Here is a 23,541-nt window from a genome sequence, read left to right on the forward strand (position 1 = left end):
ATTTCTTCAGGCTTCATCTAAAATTATCAGTAAAGCTTAATTCTGGATAACATGTTTGATCCTGTAGATCTGATGTGATAATCCAACCCTCTGTTGTCTCAGCCATGAAAGATACAGAAGGGCTGAGGAACTTTCTATTCTGAAAGTGAGTAAACAGACAGGCTAACTAAATGCAACCTTAGATTAGATTCTAGACCACAGAGGAAGGGGCAAAGAGGAAGTTTTTTGTTTTGTGGTTTGATTTAACCATAAAGGATGTTATTGGAAGAACTGGTAAAATATGAATGGAATCTGTGGACTAAATGGTAGTAGTGATCAATGTTGAATGTCCTAATTTTGATGGGTTTTCCTTGGCTATGTAGGACAGTGTTTTAAGAAATTTAGGGCTTATCGGTTATCATACCTGCTAACTCTTAGACAGTTCAGAAAAAAGTTATATACCAATAAAGAATGATAAGGTAAATGTGGTAAAATGTTAACAATACGGAATCTGAGTGCAGGGTATATGGAGTTTCCTGTACTGTTTTTAAATTTTTCCTGAAAGTTTAAACTTATTTCAACTTAAACTAGAAAATAAAAATGATATAAACATTTTGAGACAAAATAATAATAAAGTACAGGGGAAAAATATGAGCTATACTATGAATCAAATAATCTTGAGATTTGGTGAAAGATTTTTGTTTGTTTGATTTACCTTTTAGATTCCAAATTAGCTTTGGAAGAAGACTGAGGAAATTCTCTGCTAGAAATGCAGTCTCTGAATTCTCCAATTACTGAAAGAATAATTTTACACATGTTTCCATAAAAAAGCTGAACATCATTAGGCCGTTGGGGAAGATCATACACTGAAATAGAAAACAATGTTTCGAAATACATGAATCTTCACATAAGCATACCACCAAGTAACAGATACATTTATATATTTATAGCCACAGAATATTCTTTTCTCAGGTTGGGGTAAGGGACATATGATTATTAGCACTACTGACTGGCATGAAATTATAGGCAGTTCAGCATCAGCGGCAGGCAGGTCAGGCTCTGAGCCTGAATTTGGGCCTGCCCTTGCCACTCATTAGCCCTGTCACCTTTGGCAAATTCCTTAACCTCTCTGAGCTTTAGTTTCCTCAATTATAGCCTAGAGTAACAATCTATAGTATCTCAGGTGTTGTTGTGAGCATTAAAATAAGAATGTTTTTCAAGATATATATGAGAATAAACCTTTATAGAAAGTTAACTGTGGGCCAGGCACTATTCTAATCCCTTTATATATATATTCATTTAATTTTCAGAACTCTGTGAGGCAAGTACTATTATCTCCACTTCAAAGATAAAGAGTCTGAAGCACAAAGAGGTTAAGGGTACACACTTTATGAGTGGCAGTCTCACAGACATACAACTTAAGCAAATCTAGAAACCAGGCACTATTCTTTATTTCTAGATTAATAAAATAGTTTCCAGATGACATCTCTAGATTAGGCCACACTCAAATTTGTGTATATATGATACTTTACAGAATATCTTGTATTCTACATAAAAATTAGATAATCTTTAAGTATCATATATTTTTTAATGGGAATTGTAAAAGAACGCAGTAACTGTACATTTAAATTTAAATTAATTTAACCAAGACATCTAACAATAAAAGTTTAACTCAACAGTTAAAATACTGCCACAAATTACACATTTTGCCAAAGATCATTACAAACACATGTAACAGTAACATGCTCAAGCAAATGCTATTCAAAATAATCACCTGAAAAGTTCAACTGTGACACTCTCATAGGTGATCTATGGTACTAACCAACACAAAAAAAGTGGAATTGTTTCCTCCATTCATCTGTACAATAATTATACCATCTCAAGAAATCCTGAGATGAAACTCAGTCCCAGCTCAACCCCATCTTAGAGGGTTGATCTTGGCAGGTTGAGTTCTTGGTTGGGTTTGTCAATACATATTAAGATATGATACATTTCTTGAATTTTTGGACATGCAGTTCCCTCCATCTGGAAGATTCTTCCCCACCCTGGTCCCATCTTCTCCACCTTGTCAACTTCTCCCCTTTCTTCAAATCTAGCTCAACATTCATCTCATTCTAAATGAGGTGCCTTTTCTCTGTGCCCTCCCAGATTCCCACACACAGCTCTATCATGGCACTTTCCATACCACACCTTAATCATCTGTCTTCCCCTTAGTCAGTAAGTCCCTCACAGACAAGGACAGCATCCTGTGCCCATAAACCCCAGTGTCCACATGCTGATGGGCACCATGTCCCCTCAGTATGCACCCATCAATCAATGATGGTCTGTTGCTGAATCCTGGAACTATGCCAACTTCTAAACCACTGAAAACTCTTGCTACCGATTTTTAATCACAGTCTTCACCACAGTTGCAATGAGTTACTAAATGTTAGTGTTCCATCTCCATAGCATAGTTCAGTCTAACTTTTATTTGGATCCTTCCTATGAGGAAGAGGTGAGGGGCTGTGGTGGTAGAGATGGGTCTTGAATTGAGTTTCAACCTGAATCCAAAGTTCTTTCCCTTGCTCTGCTCCCTTAGCGCACTGCTGACAAGTCCATTCTGAGTCTGCTTATCCTTTTCAACTAGCCCATCTCTGCCTTCTGTTTCAGCAGATGATCTAGACTGCTAATTTACTGGAAAGATTACAGACTACTCTATATCACCCCTATCAAGGCATAAATACTCTTTCCTTTATCATTTCAGAAGCAAAATATATTCCATCATTTAAGAACTAGTAAATAAAAATAGGAGTAACAAACTACCACCTGCAATTCTACCACCAAACATAACCACTTAATATTTTGGTGCATATACTCCCATGATTTTACTTATATAAATACATACATATAAAAATTATTTTTACCAAAATGAGATTTTACTATACAAGCTTTTAAAACATTTTTGTAATAAATGAAGAGCTTTCCATGTCATTTAGTATGTGGATTCATATCATTGATGTAATGGCTTCAAAATATTCTACTGCATAATTTAACAACCCCCTATTCTTGGGCATTAAAGTTACTTCTAACTTCTTGTTATTGTAAACATACTGTGGAGAAAATCTGTACATGTATTTTTCCATAATTTGTATATCTCCATACATGTATTTGGTATGAGTAATAAAAACTATTAAATATTTGAGCCATGTACCTCAAATAAGGATAATCATCTAGGTTAGAGTCACTTCATTACTGTTTATTTTGGATTTTTTTTACCACTATCATACCCTACATAAATCTTACAATAACACAGAAACTTCAGTTTGAGTGTAAGTCTGCAATCAAATCTTAAATAGTATTAATTTGGTGGTTTTTTTTTTTTTGAGAGAGGGTCTTGCTCTGTCATCCAGGCTAGAGTGCAGTGGCATCATCATTGCTCACTGCAGCCTCCAACTCCTGAGCTCAAGCGATCCTCCTGACTCAGCCTCCCGAGTAGCTGGGACTACAGGCAAACACCACCACATCCAGCTAATTTTTAAATTTTTTTGTAGAGATGGAGGTCTCACTCTTATCTAAGCTAGTCTCAAACTCCTGCCCTCAAGTGTTTCTTCTCCCTAGGCCTCCCAAAGGGCTAGGATTACAGACGTGAGCCACTGTGCCCAGCCTAATTTGAATTTAATGACCATTCTCCTGTTTATAAGCCTAACCAGAGACTAAGCACAGTAAAATGTTAATAACATCTAACATTTGTGTAGCAAAGACTTTTCATTTGATCCTCATAAAATCTCTGTATATATATAAAAAGCTAGATATCATCCTTCCTATTTTACAGATAAGAAAACTAAATTACAGTGACGTAATTTGTTCAAATTCATACAGCAGACCTGTGGCTCAAACACGGCCTGACATCATATCCTAACTTAACACTTTTCCTTCTTATGTTATATCCCCAGACCTAGATAATACTATAAATGACCCAAAATATTTAAGACATGAAGACATGTTGAAATTCTTACCTTCAGTTACCAGTAGCTCATCTTGAAATGCTTCAGCAAAATTAATGGTTTGCAGCACACTATGTTCTGGAAGTATCTGCTTTATAATCCCTGGTTTATGCAACAGGGCTCTGCCAGGAGAGGTTTTTATTCAAAAGTGATTTTAAATATAAGATGATTTTAATTAGATTTTCATTAATACATTTGGCAAATCCCATGTTAGCATGATACATTAATACACAGATCTCATATCTAAAAGAAAACTTGTTTTGGAAGTTCCCTTAAAAATTACACATGATAGTAAAATCATCAGTTTTAGTTAAATATTAACACCAAAATAAGAACCTCCTAATACAAAAGTAGAAAGAAGACTAAAACCAGATTTTTTTTTCAGGTCTGACAGTTTCAATGTTTGTGATAATTTGGTCATACTTAGAAATTTGTCTCTGGAAAAAAAAAAAAAAAAGAACATGCTAAAAAAATGACTCAGAGGGAAATATTTAAATTACCATATGACTATGTTTATCTGGGCTTTTCCAGAGAATCTTTTAAGTGAGAAAACAGAAATGTAAATTTCTCTATAATACTCAGATGTCCACAAAGAAAAATCTAATGACTGTAATGTCACAGCAAAGAAGAGTTTTAAAACAATACATTGATTTCTATATCCAAAGAAAAACATCAGAATACATGGTAATCTCATTTCCCCAAATGTCAGTTATTTCTGAAATATTTAATTAAGAAACAAAACCAGGTTCAAAGTTGAGCTCTTCATAGTTGGTCTGTTCTAACATCATGTAGCAAGTCACCATTAAACTCCCCCTTTTTAAACATTCCAATGGTCCTCAACAAACTAAGAACAAAACTATTTACCAATTTCTGTATCAGAATAAAACACAGCAGAGCACGAAGGGTTGGAAGAAGGAAAAACTGATGTATTCATCTACACCTTTTCTAATGATTTCCTACTGACAAATGAAATGTCATGAGCTTCACTTATATTTAGGTCTTCTAATTTAGGAAACCAAACTTTATAATAAAAGAATCTAGAATTCAACACACAAGAATGTAACTTATGTTTAAATCATACCTAAACCTAAATCAAAACCCTAAATTTGCCAACAGTTCAGCATATTAAACTATATTTAAACTAGATGTTATCAGATTTTATAGAAGTACATGCTTTAAGTAGCTACAAGATAAACATCTTACACATTTCTAAAATACTACTTGATCCTTTCAAATAATTCACAGCATTCCCAGAAATATTCCAAATTATGCAGGTGTGTTGATACAGTATAATCTTTCAGTAGTTCTTACATCTTTTCTAAACCGATCTACTATTCCTTGATATACCCTTGAGAGTACATTATGAACATGGTCCTGTTACGAAGTATGATACTCCTATTGAGTAAAGGAAAAGAGGCACAATACATATGTCTGGAAAAGGCAGCATATTGTAAGGAAATATAAGAGATGAGTTTCCTATAGGTATTTCTTCCACACATTACACACGGTACCTTATCAGCCACACAAATTTTACCAAGGTTTTCATCTACCAATTCACTAACAGTGAAACATGTTCTAAAAATTCCAAACCCCAAACCACTTAAACCCTCATTATTTCTACTGAATAGTTCCCCCCATTGTCTAAGAAAAGTAATCTACCTTCGATACTGCTGTCTTGAGATTTCATCTCCACCAAAGAAGTATATAGTTGACAGTTCTGTTGCAGTTTTATAATTGCTCTCTCTGTCTGATGGATTATATATTAAAGTAACATCCTGATGCCAAGGAAAAAAGTCAAGATTAAATATTAAATATTTTTCTTGAGTAAGTCATTTCATTCTGAATAAAATCTTATGAACCTAAACATTCAATATAGATACAAGTGCATATGTATGGCATTTCCAACAAGACCAGATAAGCCCTTCCCCTTTTACATTACTTTCAAATATCATTTTAGCTTTTGGCCATAAAATATATAATTATTAATCCAATCTAAAAATGATTTCCTGTTTTTAGTGCAGAGACTTTTACACTTACTTCTTGTGTTCTTTCCTTGAGCACAAATTTATCTGGAATAATCCTCAATATTTTAGGATCCAGCAAAACCTTTTTCTGAGAATCCTTAAAACCTACTGCTTTAACGAAAGCTGCTCGAGAGCCAGTGTTGCGGACAGAAAAAACAATTCTACTTTCTTTGCCAGGTATTAAGTCATTCGCTGTTACCATGTAACTGTCAGATAATTTTTTAACATCTTCTAAAATAAGATTACTTGTTCCTCCATATCCAGACAAAGGTATCTGAAACAATATACACATCCAAAATTATTTTTATGTAAGTAGAAAGCAGAAAATTGAATTATAGTCAGAAGAAACTACAGAAAGATTTAATACAATTAAAAATGCTACTGTTGGCCAGGCGCGGTGGCTCACGCCTGTAATCCTAGCACTCTGGGAGGCCGAGGTGGGCGGATCGTTTGAGCTCAGGAGTTCGAGACCAGCCTGAGCAAGAGCGAGACCCCATCTCTACTAAAAAAAATAGAAAGAAATTATATGGACAGCTAAAAATATATATAGAAAAAATTAGCCGGGCATAGTGGTGCATGCCTGTAGTCCCAGCTACTCGGGAGGCTGAGGCAGGAGGATCGCTGGAGCCCAGGAGTTTGAGGTTGCTGTGAGCTAGGCTGACGCCACGGCACTCACTCTAGCCCGAGCAACAGAGTGAGACTCTGTCTCAAAAAAAAAAAAAAAATGCTACTGTTTGTATACTTTGACTGGTAGTTACCCCACATCCAGTCCAGCATTATATTAAGAACTTGGTCTTAAAGGGAAAACACACCAAAGAGCTATAAAAAATTATTTGCCTTCTGATAATGCTATGAATAATTATTTCATTGTCATAAAAGCCAAGCTTAGATGACAGAGAAATAATAGTAAAAAGATGAGTCTAGATATGCTTGCTTAGGAAGTTTTCAGGGTGAAATATACAGATGTTTGTAATTTTTTTTTGAAATGCATTAAAAAAAAAACCAGATGAACTGATGGATGGTTAGATATGAGGGAAACAAAATATAGCAAAATGTTAATTGCAGAATCCAAATGACAGGGTATGTGGGTGTTTATTATATAATTCTTTCGATTTCTCAGTAATTCTGAAAATTGTCATAATAAAATGTTTTTGTGAAAAAAATCTATTATCATATAATCTTCTTAGTGTTTGGTCTAGCCAGTGTCAGACAGAAGCATGTAAAAGGGACTAAACTGATGACCAGAACTCTGACAACTCTTCAAGGACAGATACACTGGCAACCGGGGGAGCAACAGACTGGACCAGGTGTTGGGATACCATCTGCTCCTGCTTCCCCAGGGCTCAAAGGAAACAAACATGCGTGGAATATATCCCATAAATAACAATGTAAGGAAAATACTCACCCTGCTAGAAAAGAAACTCTCCATATTCTTTAAAATGTGTATCTTTAAAAATTATCTTTCAATCCTAATTACGGGTTGAGTATTTTATTCAAAATGCCTGGGACCAGAGGCATTTCAAATTTTGGAACATTTGCATCATACCAGTTGAGCAAAAATCTGAAAATCTGAATTCCAAATGCTCCAATGATCATTTGCTTTCAGCATCATGTCAGTACTCAGAAAGTTTCTGATTTTGGAGCATTTTGAATTTCCCTGTCAAGCTCTTTTGTAAAGGCACTAAACCATTAATGAGGGCAGAGCCCTCATGACTTGAACACTTTCCAAAATGCCCCACCTCCCAGTGCTATGGCATTAGAAAGTAAGTTTCCAACACATGAATTTTGGGGGACACATTCAGACCATAGTACCCACACAATGATTCCTAAGGATAGTGCCTGGAACAAACTCAACATGCAACAAATAAAAATTTATTTACTATTGTAGTCTCATCATGCCTTATGGTATTCAAAGCACCGATCACTTCATTTGTTCCTCACAACCAGATTTGGAAAGTGGGTTGGCAAGTAGCTGCATTTCACAGATGAGAGAGAGAAGTGACTGATCCAAGGTGGGTATAACAGAGAAAAGGCTCGTTCCCTGGACTCTCTTATCCCCAGTGTTAAGTGCTCAGCCACCACTCGACCAGGCTACTTTATCCTTTCAAAGACAGCAATGTTAACAGTCTAAGTCTTCTGGTGAAATAAAAACCACATTAATCTATGACTCGCAGACAAACCCCATTCTGCCCACATCTGTGAGAGGATGGGGTGGCCATCTATATAGGAAGGAATCCCCCTAAGATCCTGATTTGACTTAAGAAGATGTCAGACCTAAAATTTTGTTTGGTTGGTTGTCAAATCAAATAGTTCTGCCCTAAATCACCAGAGTTAGTTCTCTTGAGATTCTTCCTTAAAAATAACCTGAAAATTTTGGCTGGCAAACCTGACGCTAATCAGAATAGATTCAGGAAGTCTGAAAGATATAGCCCATTTAGTTCTCTCCACGAACCAAGCTTTGTCCTTACATGAAACCAGATCATCAGAGAGCTGTGCACCCATGTGCATTAGTACCTGGGCTCACATACAAGGATGCCAGCTGTAAGAATGACTACTAATATCTTTAAACAATTTGCCCATCATAGCTCATGGGGCCAATCACATGATTCCACAGAAAATATGTCAAGTTCCAGTGTCAAATAAAGCTATATTTGCCATAAATATCTAACTTTTTAAACTTTTGGATATTGTTAATCTTTTAACTTATCACATTCCCCCTTTGACACTAGGAAATAGAACCAAAATTTTAGTCCAGCCCCACTGCCGAACAGCTGTGTACTCTACATAGCTCACATTTTGTTAGATCTACCTTGCCCTTACCCCTCCTTTCCTCAGTGATTTACCACTTTTATCTCTAATTGTTCTGGACGCATCTACATACGTGGCTTCAAATCCTTTTTAAAAATTATGCTGGCAATAAAAAGTATATATCAAAACTATTGTCTTTCTATCCCCACCATCTAAGATAGTGTCTAGCAAACTTTGTCATTAGATATTTGATATGGTATCAATGTTAGTGTCCCTCCAAAATTCGTATGTTGAAGCCTAATCCTCAATGTGAAACATTAAAAGGTGGAGCCTTTGGGGAAGTGATTAAGTCAGGACGGCTCTGCCTTCATGAGTGGGATTCCTGCCCTCACAAAAGAGGTTGAAGGCAGTGCTCTTGTCCCTTCCCACTGCGTGAGAGCACAGAGAGCAGCCCTCACAGACACTCATCTGCTAGTGCCTTGACCTTGGACTTCCCAACCTCCGGAACCATGAGCAATAAATCTGGGCTTATTATAAATTACCCAGTCTGTAGCAGCAAACTGAATGACTAAGACAGTATTTTTGTTGAACTGGAAGAATAAAATTTACATGAAAAGTCAACATCTTAAATAGCTCCATCTGGATTTACCCAAACACATGTTCCTGAAAAGGTGGGTCCATTTCAAAATTCTCAAACTACAATGAAACTTAAAAGCACTGGAAGAGATTGTTAATTATAGGACTACTATGCTGGCTGCTTTTATATCTTGAGAATTCTACAAAGCCTATAATTACTCCCTAACTTGTTTATAAGCAGACAACCACATATATTCACTTATAAAAAGCAGAGTATATAAAATTTACCAACATTAAACCAATAGTTATAACATGTCATAAACTCGAGGGGAGGGGGAAAAAAAAACAATAAAATTATCTTACTGTGAACTTAATGCCCGGTTGTGACTGATTTCCAAGTTGTTTGATTTCTAGTTTAGCCAACATACAAGATAATCGAGTAGGTGCAAATAATACAGAGATGATGATATCTTCTTTTGGGTGAATTCTGATCTCACAGTTACTGGTTAATCGCTTTTCAGAACCAAAAGTGTTCTGGAGCTACAATTTAAAAACAATAACTGCATAAGACAAAGCAGCAGTAGCACAAATAAAACATACCATTAACACAAGCTCTTAAGAGATAAATAACACAAATGGTCTTCATATGTAAGCGTTCTGGACCCAGACAAAACAGAAGATAAAACAAGAGACCACGCACTCCACAAACCTGAAAGCAGTCCTGATCTTGTCCTCTAATAAGCAGTCGTAGATGTTGGGTTGTAGATATAGAATCATTTCTTAAAGCTAGTTTCTGAAGCCTAAAAACAATTACATATTTTAAATGTGGTTTTCCTCCATGGATATTGCTACAATTATAAAAACAAAGGCAATTAAAACCAACCACCATGTCTAGAAATGGACTGACTACACCCGCCATCTCAGCAGCCTGGAATTCTCTCTCTACAGTCCTAGAAATCTCATGTTAGTGAAAATGTGGACTCAACTTACCAGAGAGGCTGGTTTAATCTATCTCCAATTATAGCTCTGCAACTGACCTTATTACAAGTATAGGTATTATCTGTCTTATAAAATATCACTGGGATACTTAGCTCAATCTAGCTTTCAGGGAAACAAAGGGTCCTAGACTAAGAGGGTCATTTGCACAAAGTAGTCTTTTAAAAAGTATATTGAATTAATCCTACCTTTAAAAAGTTACAATGCAAGTACAATGGACATAGGAATAGCAGCTGGCTGACAGAAAACACTTCAATCTTTAAAAGTATATGAATCCTCTCTTCATTGGAGAATAGAGAATATAGAAGCAAATCTCTATTTTACTCAAATTTTGAAGATCAGCAACTAAGAAATTACTTAAGCTGTGGTCTATGCCCATCCCTTCAGCTACTGGCACCAGTGGGAAAAGCCTTCCACAGGTACACTGACTGGGAAGACTTACCAGAACGAAACATCATTTTGTAAATTTTTCATTTTATTTTTTTAATTTAAAAAGAATGTGGTGGTTATAATTTTCAAGTAGTAGAGTTATCAAGTGGGGGTGGGAGAGGCTGGGTTTCTATAAAGAGAGTCGCATCATCAGTCAAATGAACCACCGTGCCCAGAAGTTAAGGAAAAAACTAGTTACTGCTTGAGAGAAGTCTAACTGTTCCTCCTACAGACTTCTGACAGAAGTTTCTTCCAGAGGTCCTTTTAAAGATAAATCTGCATAACATAATGAGTCCCAAAGGAGAGCAATTTAACAGTAAACACTGCATCCCATTTCCCAGGATGTGCCACCCCCACCCCCACCCCACTTCCCTATGGTCTGAAGAGCGACACCCAAGCATGGTGCATCAAAAGCACTTCTCTGGGTTTTGCTAAAACCATGTGGTTGCTGGAGTGAGATAATTTGGGTCACTCAGAAGAGATGGACTGCATGTTCTTTACACAGCTCTCTGTAAACCTACCTCTCAGCTGGGCTTCTGAAAAATATGGAGTGGGAGTGAGTTTGAGGTAACATTCCCTCTTCAGTAGCTCCTGCATTGTTGGTCAAATGTGTAATGGTTTTTTGCAGCCAGTTAAGACAGAACTGGGATTGGAATATATGTTAAAGGGAAAGGCTGAATGAGGAGACGGCCTATTTGGAAAGCTTTTCCAATTCTGTATGATTTAGCCTGAACAGTAGTGTCTGTATGACAAAATTTTCCTTGAATACATATACAAACAATTGATTATCTGTCAATCTTTGACACTTACTGTGTTCTACCAAGAGGAACACCTCCCCAAGCCAGAAACTGTTTGTTGGACAAAATCGATGGAATATCTGAACAGCAAGATCCAGGTGGCAGAGGTTTACTTTCTGAAGAAACTACTTCACCTTTTAACACCACTTCATACTGAGGTCCAAATGGCTGCACAAATATTTTCAAGATCCTAACAAAGAAGGAAATCTAAGTTAAATGTCCTATATTCAATCATTTTGGCAACTATTTCCCACATGCTTCTTTTGTTCAAGAGATTGAGCTAAGTGCTGAGGATACAATGTTATCCCCACCCTTTCAGCTTCTACTCCAGAGAAGAATACAGATGACAGAGATGATAACAATACCATCTACATGGTGGGATATAAGAAGTCATGGTGCTAGAGGAATACTAATTATGAGAAATTCAAGAAGAGTCGAGGAAAGCTTCCCAGAAAGAGTCAGCCCAAGAAACTTTTTTTTTTTTTTTTTTTTTTTTTAAATTCAGCATATCATGGGGGTACAAACATTTTGGTTACATGAAATGCACAGCCCAAGGAACCTGAGGGCAAGCATTCCAGGAACAAGTATTCACACTGGTGCAGGCCAGACTTCTCTCTTCTGCAAGGTCCTAAGAGCAGACTGAGCACACAAAAGCGTTCTATGACACAGGCAGGGGGACAAGCCACATATGTCCCAGAGGAGAGTGTGCTTTAAGCTAGGGTTATACAAGCAAGCTCAATACTAATGACAAGGGTGTTCTGACTGTACGCTGATATTTACTTATGAATGTCAAAAAGTCACGGGCCTAGAGAAGGGATAGGGAATATTATCTTAAATTAACTGATACGGTCTTTCTTTTTCTTGCCTGAAAGAAAAAGTTAATGAGAAACATCAAAACTGATATCCTATTATTTACTTTTTTCAGAATATACTTGAAAATAGTGATTTCTTCATTTCTAGTCAGCTGGCTTAAAAGGAGATTTTTAGTAACAAAAAGAAGAAACTTTGAAGCTCAAGTAAAGAGATTAAGTAGAACTACATAATTTATTAAGTGAAGTAATATATTTACTTTACCATTTGGGCTATAGATTTTGAAGCATAACTGAGTGGCTGTTTTGAGAGATGAGTAAAAACTTGTCATAATAAACATTTTTATATTACCTTTCCTCACGGGCTTTGGGATCCTTTGGAGTAAATGAAACTATAACTTCATGTTCTTCTCCAGGTTTAAGGAATAGATTCTCTGGGTCCACTGAAAAGTGACTTCCTTGTTCCGGGACCTAAATAGTGATATAATCATAATCAAATGCCGACTTATGCAAATGTGGCTTTCACTCGTTACTCATCTTGTGTGCCTTTCTCATTTACTAGCATAGGTTATTTGTCCCTTGCTCCTTGTCTGTCACTGTCTCAACTTGCCTTATTCTCATGGAAAGTATATTTTTTTCTTCTTCCTCTTCCATAACAAACCTTATCTCCCAACCCACCTCCAATTCCCGGTCACTAATAACTTCTCACTCACCCACAGGCCTCAGAAATAATGTCTACGTGTGAAGATTACTCTTCCCAAATTCCACCTAGCCATAGGATGACATTCAAATTTTTCAGGAACTAATATAGAACCCAGTCCTTGTATTCAAGACATTAGCCTTCAAAGTTTAAGTACCACAGCATATATTTCACACTAGTGTAACATCCAGTTTTTAAAACTCGCAGCGATTTTGTTTGATCCTCAAGGCCCTCTGACAGGGTAGGCAGAACAGCAGCCTTCAGGTGAGGAGCTCTCTGAGGAAAGACTATTTCATAGGATGCTGACAGAAATTCTCACCTTGATATCTAAATAAACTTCAATATTCCCAGCATTTTTCAAAGGTAAGTGTTGCTTTGTTGAAGAAGCGACGCTGGCCAAAAAATGCATAGTCTAAAGCAGTAGGAAAAACAGACATTTAAAAAAAACTGTTATAATTAAAGTAAAATCAACCTGAACACAAAACAACAATGGCAAAGAGGAGAGTTGAGGGTACCTGTAAGTCCCGAGGCGCATGTATCCTAGCTATTCCTGCTCTTGCTCGGAGACCAACACTTCTAAGAACTGGTGTGGGGTTTGGGCTGTCAACTTCTACATCAACTCTTGCCAAGAATTCTTCTGCTGAGTCTAGAATCTCTATAAAGGTTCATTCTTTTAGTTTAGAGACCAGAGAGTTATTTAAATCTAAATGCCATTAGCAGTCTAACATAATGCCCTTAGAGACAACAAGAAAATTTAGGCAAGAAGCTTTTCAAAAGAATCAAAAGAGGAGTAGAAATGAGCAGAGAGAAAGACAGAAAAAGAAAGAAAACATCCAACTGGCAGGTGTGATAAGATCAATTAAGGAAAAAAAAAAAACCCTAAAAGGTTTTCAGTGGTACCTGCTCTGGTTACCCACACTTAGGTGGGACCCAAAACAGCATGCCATCTGACCCATTTTCAATACAACATAAAATACTTAACAAATTACTCAAAGTATTCACATTTACTGACAGAAGAAATAAGTTTTAAATTTATAATCTGTTTAGCTAAAGACTAAAGCAATTCCCACAAAATATAAACATGATACCTGAAGAACCGATTCGTTTCTTTGGACTATGGAAAAGAACCCAAATTATCAGAAATTCTGGATCCTATAAAATAAAAAACAATTTTGTTGATGTAGACTGATATTAAGATTGAAATTTTAATGAAAGAAAAGCAATTTGGAAACTGAATTTCCTTTAAATCTAAGCCAGTTCTCCATCCCCCCCCACCCCACCTACCTGTCTATCATAACTGGCAGGCATCATGTGACTGACCACAGAAGGGCCTGCCAGCTGGGCCCCCACATCAGCGTAAGGACCAGCTGCCACAGAAGCACGCATGGGTTCCTTGGAAAACGTGAAACAGCGCCAGGCTACAGCATTCTGTTCAGAAATAGCAGAATCAGTTTCAGTAAAGCCGAAATGTTAAATTTGTTAACAAAATCCTTAAAAAAAAAAATTTACTTTCGTAAGAGAAATTAACCAAGAATGATCTTAACAGTGTCTACAAATCCCAATCAACGTATTCTGTATGCAGTTTCCTACTGTATGTAGTACTTACAGCATTAATAATCAGTCTGACTGGTACAGTGGCATGCGTCCTGTTTATCAATTTCAGTGGGAGAGCTTTCCAGCCTCCATAAGTCAAGTCGCCAAAATCAAGAACATCTTTCTTTTCTGTTTCTACCTAATTATGAAAAAAAAGGGACTGATTTATGAAGAGCAATATATTAACAAATAGCACAACTTATGCTCCTATCATTGTCTTTTGGAACCATAAATCAAGAGTCAGTATTAAAGGTAAACTTACCTAAGTTTTACCAAGCAATTATACAATTGCTTATTTTCTTCAAAAATAAGTGTTAAATTCTGCTTTTGAGGTAGTTTATATACCCATTAAGAATTAAGCAATATCTTATCTGCTGCTACTCTGAAAAGATTATTAGATCTTTTTTTTTTTTTTTGAGACAGAGTCTCACTCTGTTGCCCAGGCTAGAGTACCATGGCATCAGCCTCGCTCACAGCAACCTCAGACTCCTCGGCTCAAGCGATCCTCCTGCCTTAGCCTCCCAAGCAGCCAGGACTACAGGCATGCGCCACCATGCCCGGCTAATTTTTCTATATATATTTTCAGTTGTCCATATAATTTCTTTCTATTTTTAGTAGAGACGGGGGTCTCGCTCTTGCTCAGCTCAGTCTGGTCTTGAACTCCTGACCTCAAGCAATCCACCTGCCTCGGCCTCCCAGAGTGCTAGGATTACAGGCGTGAGCCATGACGCCTGGCCAAGACTATTAGATGTTAAGATGAACTGACAATTTCATAAAATATATGAATCTCCTTTCAATAAGTTGTATTATTAGAATATTGACTTTTCAAATCCTTTCAAAAATATCATGAATATCTTGGCATTTTCAGATTTAATCCAAACTTCTAACAATACTGAAAATGCTTAAAATGACATCAAAATAGACATACCAAAAGTTTAAAACAAGTGGCAACTATCATGACAGACTGACTTCTTCAAACATGGGAGACCAACCTAACACAGATCCCCCACATCCACACGTTAGAGTCTGTACATGTTCAGTACAAATGCACACATTCATTTTGTTTTTCCTATTATTTTTGCTTTGAATTTGGTTAAATCTAAGGATGCAGACCCTACAGATACAGAAGACTAACTGTAAACATATACACACTTTTTTTTACCCTAGCCAAACATAACATGAAGGGAAATCAAAGGCAGACCTGGTAAGTGGGAGCTGACTTCCATGGAGGCCCAAGAAGGTCTGGGGTCCGATTCAGTCTGGAACCACCTGAAGAGGCTGAGCTTTAACACCCTCCAAAGAATGGAACATGTGACCTCAAGCTTGTTATAGGAAGGGCGAGGCTGGAATGGAATTTGAATTCCATGCATCAAGCCCAGAAATTCAAAGTACGCTTTCCAGAAAGGAAAAGGGAACTAGAATCACTCTGCCCACATGTCTAGGGAGATAACAAGGAACCTGTCAGGGACGGGCTGGCACAGAAGAGCATCGGCAGGAATGTGAAGGCCTAGGCCTATGACACACCAGCCACGGGGACCCCAGCCTGAGAATCACGAAAGCCTCCAGTGACGCCTGGATTTCTGCAAAGTGCTCTCTAGGGACATTTCCAAAGACCAGGACACATGGCATTCCTAAAGCAAAAGGCAGTCTCAATGAATGTGAGCTCATGTTAAAAATTTTAAATATCAAAAAATTAGGCCTGGCGAGGTAGCTCACACCTGTAATGCTAGCACTCTAGGAGGCTGAGGCTGGCAGATTGCTTGAGCTCAGGAGTTCAAGACCAGTCTGAGCAAGAGCAAGACCCATCTCTACTAAAAATAGAAAAAATTAGCAAGGCATGGAGGTGCATGCCTGTAGTCCCAGCTACTCAAGAGGCTGAGGCAGGAGGATCATTTGAGCCCAGGAGTTGGAAGTTGCTGTGAGCTATGACCCCACTGCACTCTAGCTCAGGTGACAGAACGAGACTCCGTCTCAAAAAAAAAAAAAAAATTAGAAGCCACATGAAGAAAATTAGGAAGACCCAGAAAAAGTAACTAGCAGAACCATTAGTACCCCAAGAACTAGAAATAATCTGAAATAAGCTGCAAATCCATTTAAATACAGATAATAGAATCCATAACAGAGGGAAAAGGAGAAGTTTCATGACACAATGGTAAGCCAAAAAACTGTATAAATAGCTTGATCAATCTGTTAAAAATTTTAATGTTGGGATTTTAAAAGCCATGTGGATCTAAGATATTAGTCAAAGATAATATGGAAGGAAAAAAAGAACATTCAAATGATCAAAGCTTATTGTGTTGTTTAAGAATAGAACAGAGCTCCTGATTAACTTCAGATTTGGGTGACCAATCTGAACAAATGGAAATAGAAATATATAATTTCCAAGCTAATGCAAAAGAAGAACAAGAGAAAATTTAATCCATTCAATAGGAGTCAGGAAAGGTGAGAAAAAACAAAGAGAAAATACTGGGCTGGGTATTTAAGATACATTACAATGAAACTGATATTGAAGAATGAAAAATAAAAAGAAACAGATCAGGAAATCAGTAAACAAAAAGAAAGATGACATAGCAATATTAATACCAGATAAAACAGACTTTATAACAAAAATAAAGAGAACTGTTACTTTAAAAGGAACCTTTTTACTTAGAAAATAAAACCATAAATCTAAACAACATGTATGTAACAATATATTTGCAGAATACTCAACACAAAACTAAGAGAATTTATAATTCCCTGTATAGGATTTCAAATTCATAACCACCTCTCTCAGAAGATGAAAGACTAAGCAAACAAAAATATTGGTAAAAACTATTAGTAATGATACCATAGATTTGGACTACAGAGTAACTAACCAGAGCTAAAGATCACATATAAGAACTCCACACCTAAGAAAAAAGGAGCCCTTCTTTTTTTTTCTGGAGACAGGGGGGTCTTGCATTGTTGCCCCGGATAAAATGCAGTAGCATCATCATAGCTCACTGCAACCTTACACTCCTGGGCTCAAGTGATTCTACCGACTCAGCCTCCCGAGTACCTGGGACTACAGGCGTGCACCATGGCTCCCGGCTAACTTTTTTATTTTTAGTAGAGATGGGGTTTTGCTCTTGCTCAGGCTGGTCTTGAACTCCTGAGCTCAAGCGATCTCCCACCTCGGCATCCCAGAGTGCTAGGATTACAGGCATGAGCCACCACGCCAGCCAAGCTGTTCTTTTTGAACACACAAGAAACATCAATATAAACTGAAAACATAGCAGGCTACAGAATCAATCAATCTATGTATCTCCATCCCTTATTCTGACCACAAAGGTGAAAAAAAAGAAAAAAGAAGACAGCCAAAACACTTCCAACACATTTGGAAATTATAAATGTACTTTAAATTCTTTTTGGTCAACTTTAATATATAAACTTTTAGCAACGTAGATGAAATAGCTAAGTGACTATATTCATTGGTTTTGATACATATATATACACACAATGCAATACTTAAAAGTTCATAGAAATACTGCTGTTTGCACTTTCAATTTCAATCAACAATTCAGCAAATATTGATTGAGCCCCTATGTGCCAAGGAGTGCTCTGGAGCTGAACAAAAAAGACAAAAGTTGCTTCCCCAACAAGTGACTTGCACTTTAATGGGGGAAGGAGGATCAAACAATAATAATAAACAGTGAATATTTAACATGTCAAATGAAGAAAAGTACTAAACAGAAAAGTAAAGGACAAAGGGAAGTGGGAGGGCAGGTGGGGGCTGCCTTTCTATAAGTAGTGTCCAGTGACATCTGAGCAGAGCCCCGAGAAAGTGACAGTGAAGCATACCTTTATCTGTGGGAGGAGGATTACAGTCAGAAAACAACAGCATTCAAACTCTGATGAGGACCTCCAATACCAGTGGCTTTTTCATCATCACTAGAATACTTTTTTTACTTGTTTAGAGATGGGGTCTTGCTCTGTCATCCAGGCTGAAGCACAGTGGTGCAACCATAGCTCTTTGTTAGCCTTGAAGTCCTGGGCTCAAGTGATCCTCCTGCCTCAGCCTCCCAAGGGGAGTAGCTGAGACTATAGGTGTGTGCCACCATGCCCAGCTAATTTTTAAATTTTTTGTAGAGATGGGGTCTCACTGTGTTGCCCACGTTGGTCTCCAACTCCTGGCCCCAAGTGCCGCTCCCACCTAAGCCTCCCAAAGTGCTGGGATAACAGGTGTGACCCACCATGCCTGGCCTAAAGATGCTTTCTGAGCTGTCTGACAGGTGTCCAGAAAGCTCAGTCTTCACATGTAACCAAACTGATCCCACATCACTTTTTAACTATATGTGATGCTGTCACTGAAAGTCATTCTAAGCTGAAGCACTCATATAACATAGGGCAGTTATTTTTATTTATTCTGTACAAATATATTCAAGATTTCTCCCACCTAATCATTTACCATATTGTTTAAGTGACATTTAAAAGGCTAACATATAGCATCCAACATTTTTATAGCACCAGAAATAATCACTAAATCCGGTTAAATTTCTTAGTCTCCTTTTTTAAAAACAATTATGTCAAGTGACTTTTCAAACACCCCAAACCAACGCCCTCTCAAATAATAATAGGCTACCACATCATCCCCAAGGAATGAATTTTAAGAACACATTATCGAGCTACTGCATCATTTCTAAGGAATACTCTTGTGGAGGAAGAAAAGTGAGCCTTGTCTTATATTTGTGATCAAGGATCTTACCTTACTGTGTTATATTTAAAATTTCAGCCCAACCAAAAACAACATTAAGTTGAAACAAGCCAAGAAATGGGAGAAAATTGCAATGCTTAATTAGCAAATCTAGAATATAAGGAACATCTGCAAAAATTGATGGTGATATTCAAAACAACAGAAAAATAAGCAGGCATGTGAACTACCATTTCAGAGAAGAGAAAACTAGACTGGCTAATAAACATATAAAAAGATGCTCAACATCACTAGTAATCTCAGCATGTAAATTAAAACATGTTATTTTACACCTATGAAATAAGCAAACAATTTAAAATAAGCAAACAATTGAAAATCTACCAATATCAGAGGTTAGCAATAATAGCAACTCTCATACATCTCTTCTGGGAACATAAATTAGGGAGAAATTTGGCAATATCTTGGTAAAATAAAATTTGGCACATATAACCTTAAAATATCATGTTTGCTGTAGGTACCTAGGAGATCCTTTATCAAGTAATCCAACAGCTTTTATGGTTGTGGCCTCCATGTAAAATTCCTCAACCATCTCTCATAGGGAATGCTGTTTCCTAGTCAAATCCTGCTGGTCCCTCAGGGCCCCACTCCACCCCTCCAGAAAGGCAACTTTTAGCCACGTTAACACTGAATTCTCTCTTATACCAGTGGTTCCCAATCTTATCTGTTGGACTCAAGGCTCAGACACAGACATCAGTATTTTTTAAAAATCTTCAGGTGATCCCAGTAAGCTGACTAGCTGGGAACCACTACCTTACACTATCACTCATCAGTTATGGGAGCCACTCATAACATGGCAACTTCAAATACTGCATTAGATGTGATTTTCATGACTGCTACAAAAAGGTAGGCTGCTTAAGGGTAGGTACAAAAGTCTAGCATGTTGGTCTGTATTGAAATGCAAAAAATTAATGACATTAGTTCTTAGTGGTTCCCAATTGGAAGTGATCTGACAATGTCTGGAGACATTATTGGTTGTCACAACTGGGGGAGGGGATACAGCTGACATCTAGTGGGTAGAGGCCAGGGATGCTGCTAAATATCCTACACTGCGTAAGATGGCCCTCTATTCACTCCCCTATGAATTTTCTAGCCCAAAATGTCAATAATGTTAAAGGTCAAAAACATGCCCTAGAGAATGGGAAGCAGAGCAGAGCTGACTGAAAAGTACAAAAAACGGCACTTAAGCAAAAAGAAAAAGATCGGCCGGGCGCGGTGGCTCACGCCTGTAATCCTAGCACTCTGGGAGGCCGAGGCGGGTGGATTGCTCAAGGTCAGGAGTTCGAGACCAGCCTGAGCGAGACCCCGTCTCTACTAAAAATAGAACGACATTATATGGACAACTAAAAATCTGTATAGAAAAAAATTAGCCGGGCATAGTGGCGCATGCCTGTAGTCCCAGCTACTCGGGAGGCTGAGGCAGTAGGATCGCTTAAGCCGAGGAGTCTGAGGTTGCTGTGAGCTAAGCTGACGCCACGGCACTCACTCTAGCCTGGGCAACAAAGTGAGACTCTGTCTCAACAAAAAAAAAAAAAAAAAAAAAAAAAAGATCATTAAAAGTTTATGAGAACATCTACACACTCTACTTCCTCCTCCATTCTCTAGGGAAAAAAATATATATATATTAATATTTTGAGACAGGGTCTCACTCTGTCGCCCAGGCTGGAGTGCAGTGGCACAATTACAGCTCACTGTAATCTCAAACTCCTAGGCTCAAGTGATCCTCCTGCCTCAGCCTCCTCAGTATCTGTGACTACAAGCGAGCATCACCACACCTGGCTAATTCTTTATTTTTTGTAGAAACAGGGTCTCACTATATTGCCCAGACTGTCCTTAAACCCCTGGCCTCGAGCGATCCTCCCACCCTCCCCACCTTGGCCTCCCAAACTGCTGGGATTTATAGTCATGCGCCACTGTGCCTGGCCAATTCCCTAGAAAATAAAGTTGCTGTTGTTGAACTAAGTTACTAAGCACTCCCCCTAGAAGGTGTGTACTGTGGGGAAAAATTCCTGAATGATTCTCAGCCTCCTAGGGAGGCTGTCCTGCTCCTCACTCCCCATACCCACCTCTAACCTGGGAGTCACAGTTACAGCTGTGATGAATGAAACAACAATCAACTTTAATAGGACATCAGACTCAAATAATTAGGAATCAACTAATTTTTAATTACAGTCATTGATTGTTTAACAACATTTCAGTCAACAATGGACTGGATATACACCAGTAGTCCCATAAGATTACAATGGAGCTGAAAAATTCCTAATGCCTAGTGATATCGTAGCCCTTGTAGTGTCATTGCACGATTTCCTAATTTTTTTAAAAATTTGGTGCAGCTTAAGTGTACATACAGTATTCATAAAGCCCACGGTAGTGTACAGTAATTTCCTAGGCCTTCACATTGACTCACCCAGAGCAGCTTCCAGTCCTGCAAGCTCCATTCAACGTAAGTGCCCTATACAGGTACCATTTTTTATCTTTCATACCATATTTTTACTGTACCTTTCCTATTCTGAGATGATGTTTAGACACACAAATATCCACCATTGTGTTACAACTGCCCACAGCATTCAGTATAGTCACAAGCTGTCAAGTTTGTAGCCTAGGAGGAATAGGCTAGGTCATATAGTCTGGGTGTATAGTAGGCTGTACCCTCTAGTTTCGTGTAAATGCACTCTATAACGTTTGCACAATGACAAAATCACCTAATGATGCATTTCTTAGAACATATCCACATTATCAGGTGACGCATGACTGTACCATGACGAGCTTTTCTGTTTTTCCTCTGTTTTGTACCCTACCCCATTCCTTAATCTTGTTCAGTATGTTAGTTCTGATTTCACTACCAATTACAAGGAGACACTTCGTGTAAAGCAGTGGTTGTTAACTGAAGCTGCAATTTGTAATCATCTGGGAAGATTCAAAAATTACTGGTTTCCGATGTAGTTGGTCTGGGTGGGACTCAGATATTGGGGTGCATTTAAAAGCCCCTAGTGTTATTCCAATGTGCAGCCATGATTTGGTGCCGTTGTCCCGAATGAGGATATAATCCAATGACTGTTTATTATCCGAATTTGGCTAGACATAATTTCTTTCACTTCTAGAAAATGAGTGACTAATGAAGAGAAACTTTTCCAGCCAGCAAATAATCTTCAGGTACAGAAAAGAGAGAAAATATGAACCACTGGCATATTCCTTTATATAGTAATAACGGGAGAAGAATATGAACCACTGACACCTTCCCAGGTATATATCAAATTACAATGGAAATCAGCTAGAAAATAGGGTTTAATGTTATAATCTGCTTTGTAAACATCTTAGCAAGTATATTTGTGTTGCTGTAAAACAATAGAAATAATTTTAAATGCTGAAGTAAGAAGATATAAGAACCAATGTTTAGCTGGAAACTAATTTTGCAGCCTATTTGCCTACAAAGTCATTTTCCCCAAATATTACTCCTGAGGTTAAACAGCCTTCATTAAAAATTTGCCAGGTATTTACAAAGAGTTACCTCGATTACAGGGCTCTCAGCAATAGCGCTAAGGATGACTGTGCTTGCCAAAGCTTCTGCTTGTACTATTGTCTCAGCATCTGTAGAACACGGCCAGGAAGCAACACTGAATGTACATCTGAAAACCCCAGGATTGGATGGTATAAAAAGTACTTTTATCTCTTCTGTGGCATGAGGTCTTATGATGACTTTATTCTTGAAAACTAAACAACGATATGTTGAAAGATCCACCTTTAAAAAAGAGCCATATGGTTTGTTACAAATGGCAATATATTGAAAATCAAGAGATAGAATCAACTAGATTAAGATTCCTATTCCTAGTCACTCAAACTACCAGATTTAGACATTTATTACCTCTTCAAAAACATCCAAATCTTATAACTGATTGTCTCTAAAGTACAATTAGTCAAAATGTTTCATAAGTTGAATTTTTCTTGCTGCATAAAGACTTGTGTTTTCCTAGTCTATTTTAAGCCAAAGACATTTATTTATACCCTCACTTTTCTAAAAAAGGACGGCGCCAATGGGAGCCCCTCCACAGTCCTATAAACCTCTCTGTGATGTGGTTTCCGTGGCTTCACATGCCATGGGGGGGAGGGGTTAGGCTGACCGCCAAGGTCCTCGACAGGCCCCACAACTCTGCCCACCTCGCTGTGAATGAGGGTCGTCTTTT

The 23,541-nt window shown here is 37.7% G+C and overlaps 1 protein-coding gene across 1 annotated transcript in view; it reads right to left on the reverse strand.

Annotated features, from left to right (window-relative positions):
• LOC138383493 (nucleoporin SEH1) overlaps nucleotides 1-23,541 on the reverse strand; it is a 150,072-nt gene that overhangs the window by 26,378 nt on the left and 100,153 nt on the right. Inside the window, exons 29-42 of the mRNA XM_069468555.1 lie at nucleotides 22,869-23,099; nucleotides 14,648-14,773; nucleotides 14,326-14,469; nucleotides 14,130-14,193; nucleotides 13,557-13,696; nucleotides 13,361-13,453; nucleotides 12,694-12,812; nucleotides 11,546-11,722; nucleotides 10,020-10,110; nucleotides 9,674-9,850; nucleotides 6,000-6,260; nucleotides 5,622-5,737; nucleotides 3,975-4,084; nucleotides 695-845 (exon numbers count right to left, since the gene is read on the reverse strand). Of these exons, the coding sequence (XP_069324656.1) occupies nucleotides 695-845; nucleotides 3,975-4,084; nucleotides 5,622-5,737; nucleotides 6,000-6,260; nucleotides 9,674-9,850; nucleotides 10,020-10,110; nucleotides 11,546-11,722; nucleotides 12,694-12,812; nucleotides 13,361-13,453; nucleotides 13,557-13,696; nucleotides 14,130-14,193; nucleotides 14,326-14,469; nucleotides 14,648-14,773; nucleotides 22,869-23,099 (2,000 nt within the window). The remainder of the gene's footprint in view (nucleotides 1-694; nucleotides 846-3,974; nucleotides 4,085-5,621; nucleotides 5,738-5,999; nucleotides 6,261-9,673; nucleotides 9,851-10,019; nucleotides 10,111-11,545; nucleotides 11,723-12,693; nucleotides 12,813-13,360; nucleotides 13,454-13,556; nucleotides 13,697-14,129; nucleotides 14,194-14,325; nucleotides 14,470-14,647; nucleotides 14,774-22,868; nucleotides 23,100-23,541) is intronic.

Source organism: Eulemur rufifrons, chromosome 5, assembly GCF_041146395.1.
Source record: "Eulemur rufifrons isolate Redbay chromosome 5, OSU_ERuf_1, whole genome shotgun sequence".
Lineage (NCBI taxonomy): Eukaryota > Metazoa > Chordata > Mammalia > Primates > Lemuridae > Eulemur > Eulemur rufifrons.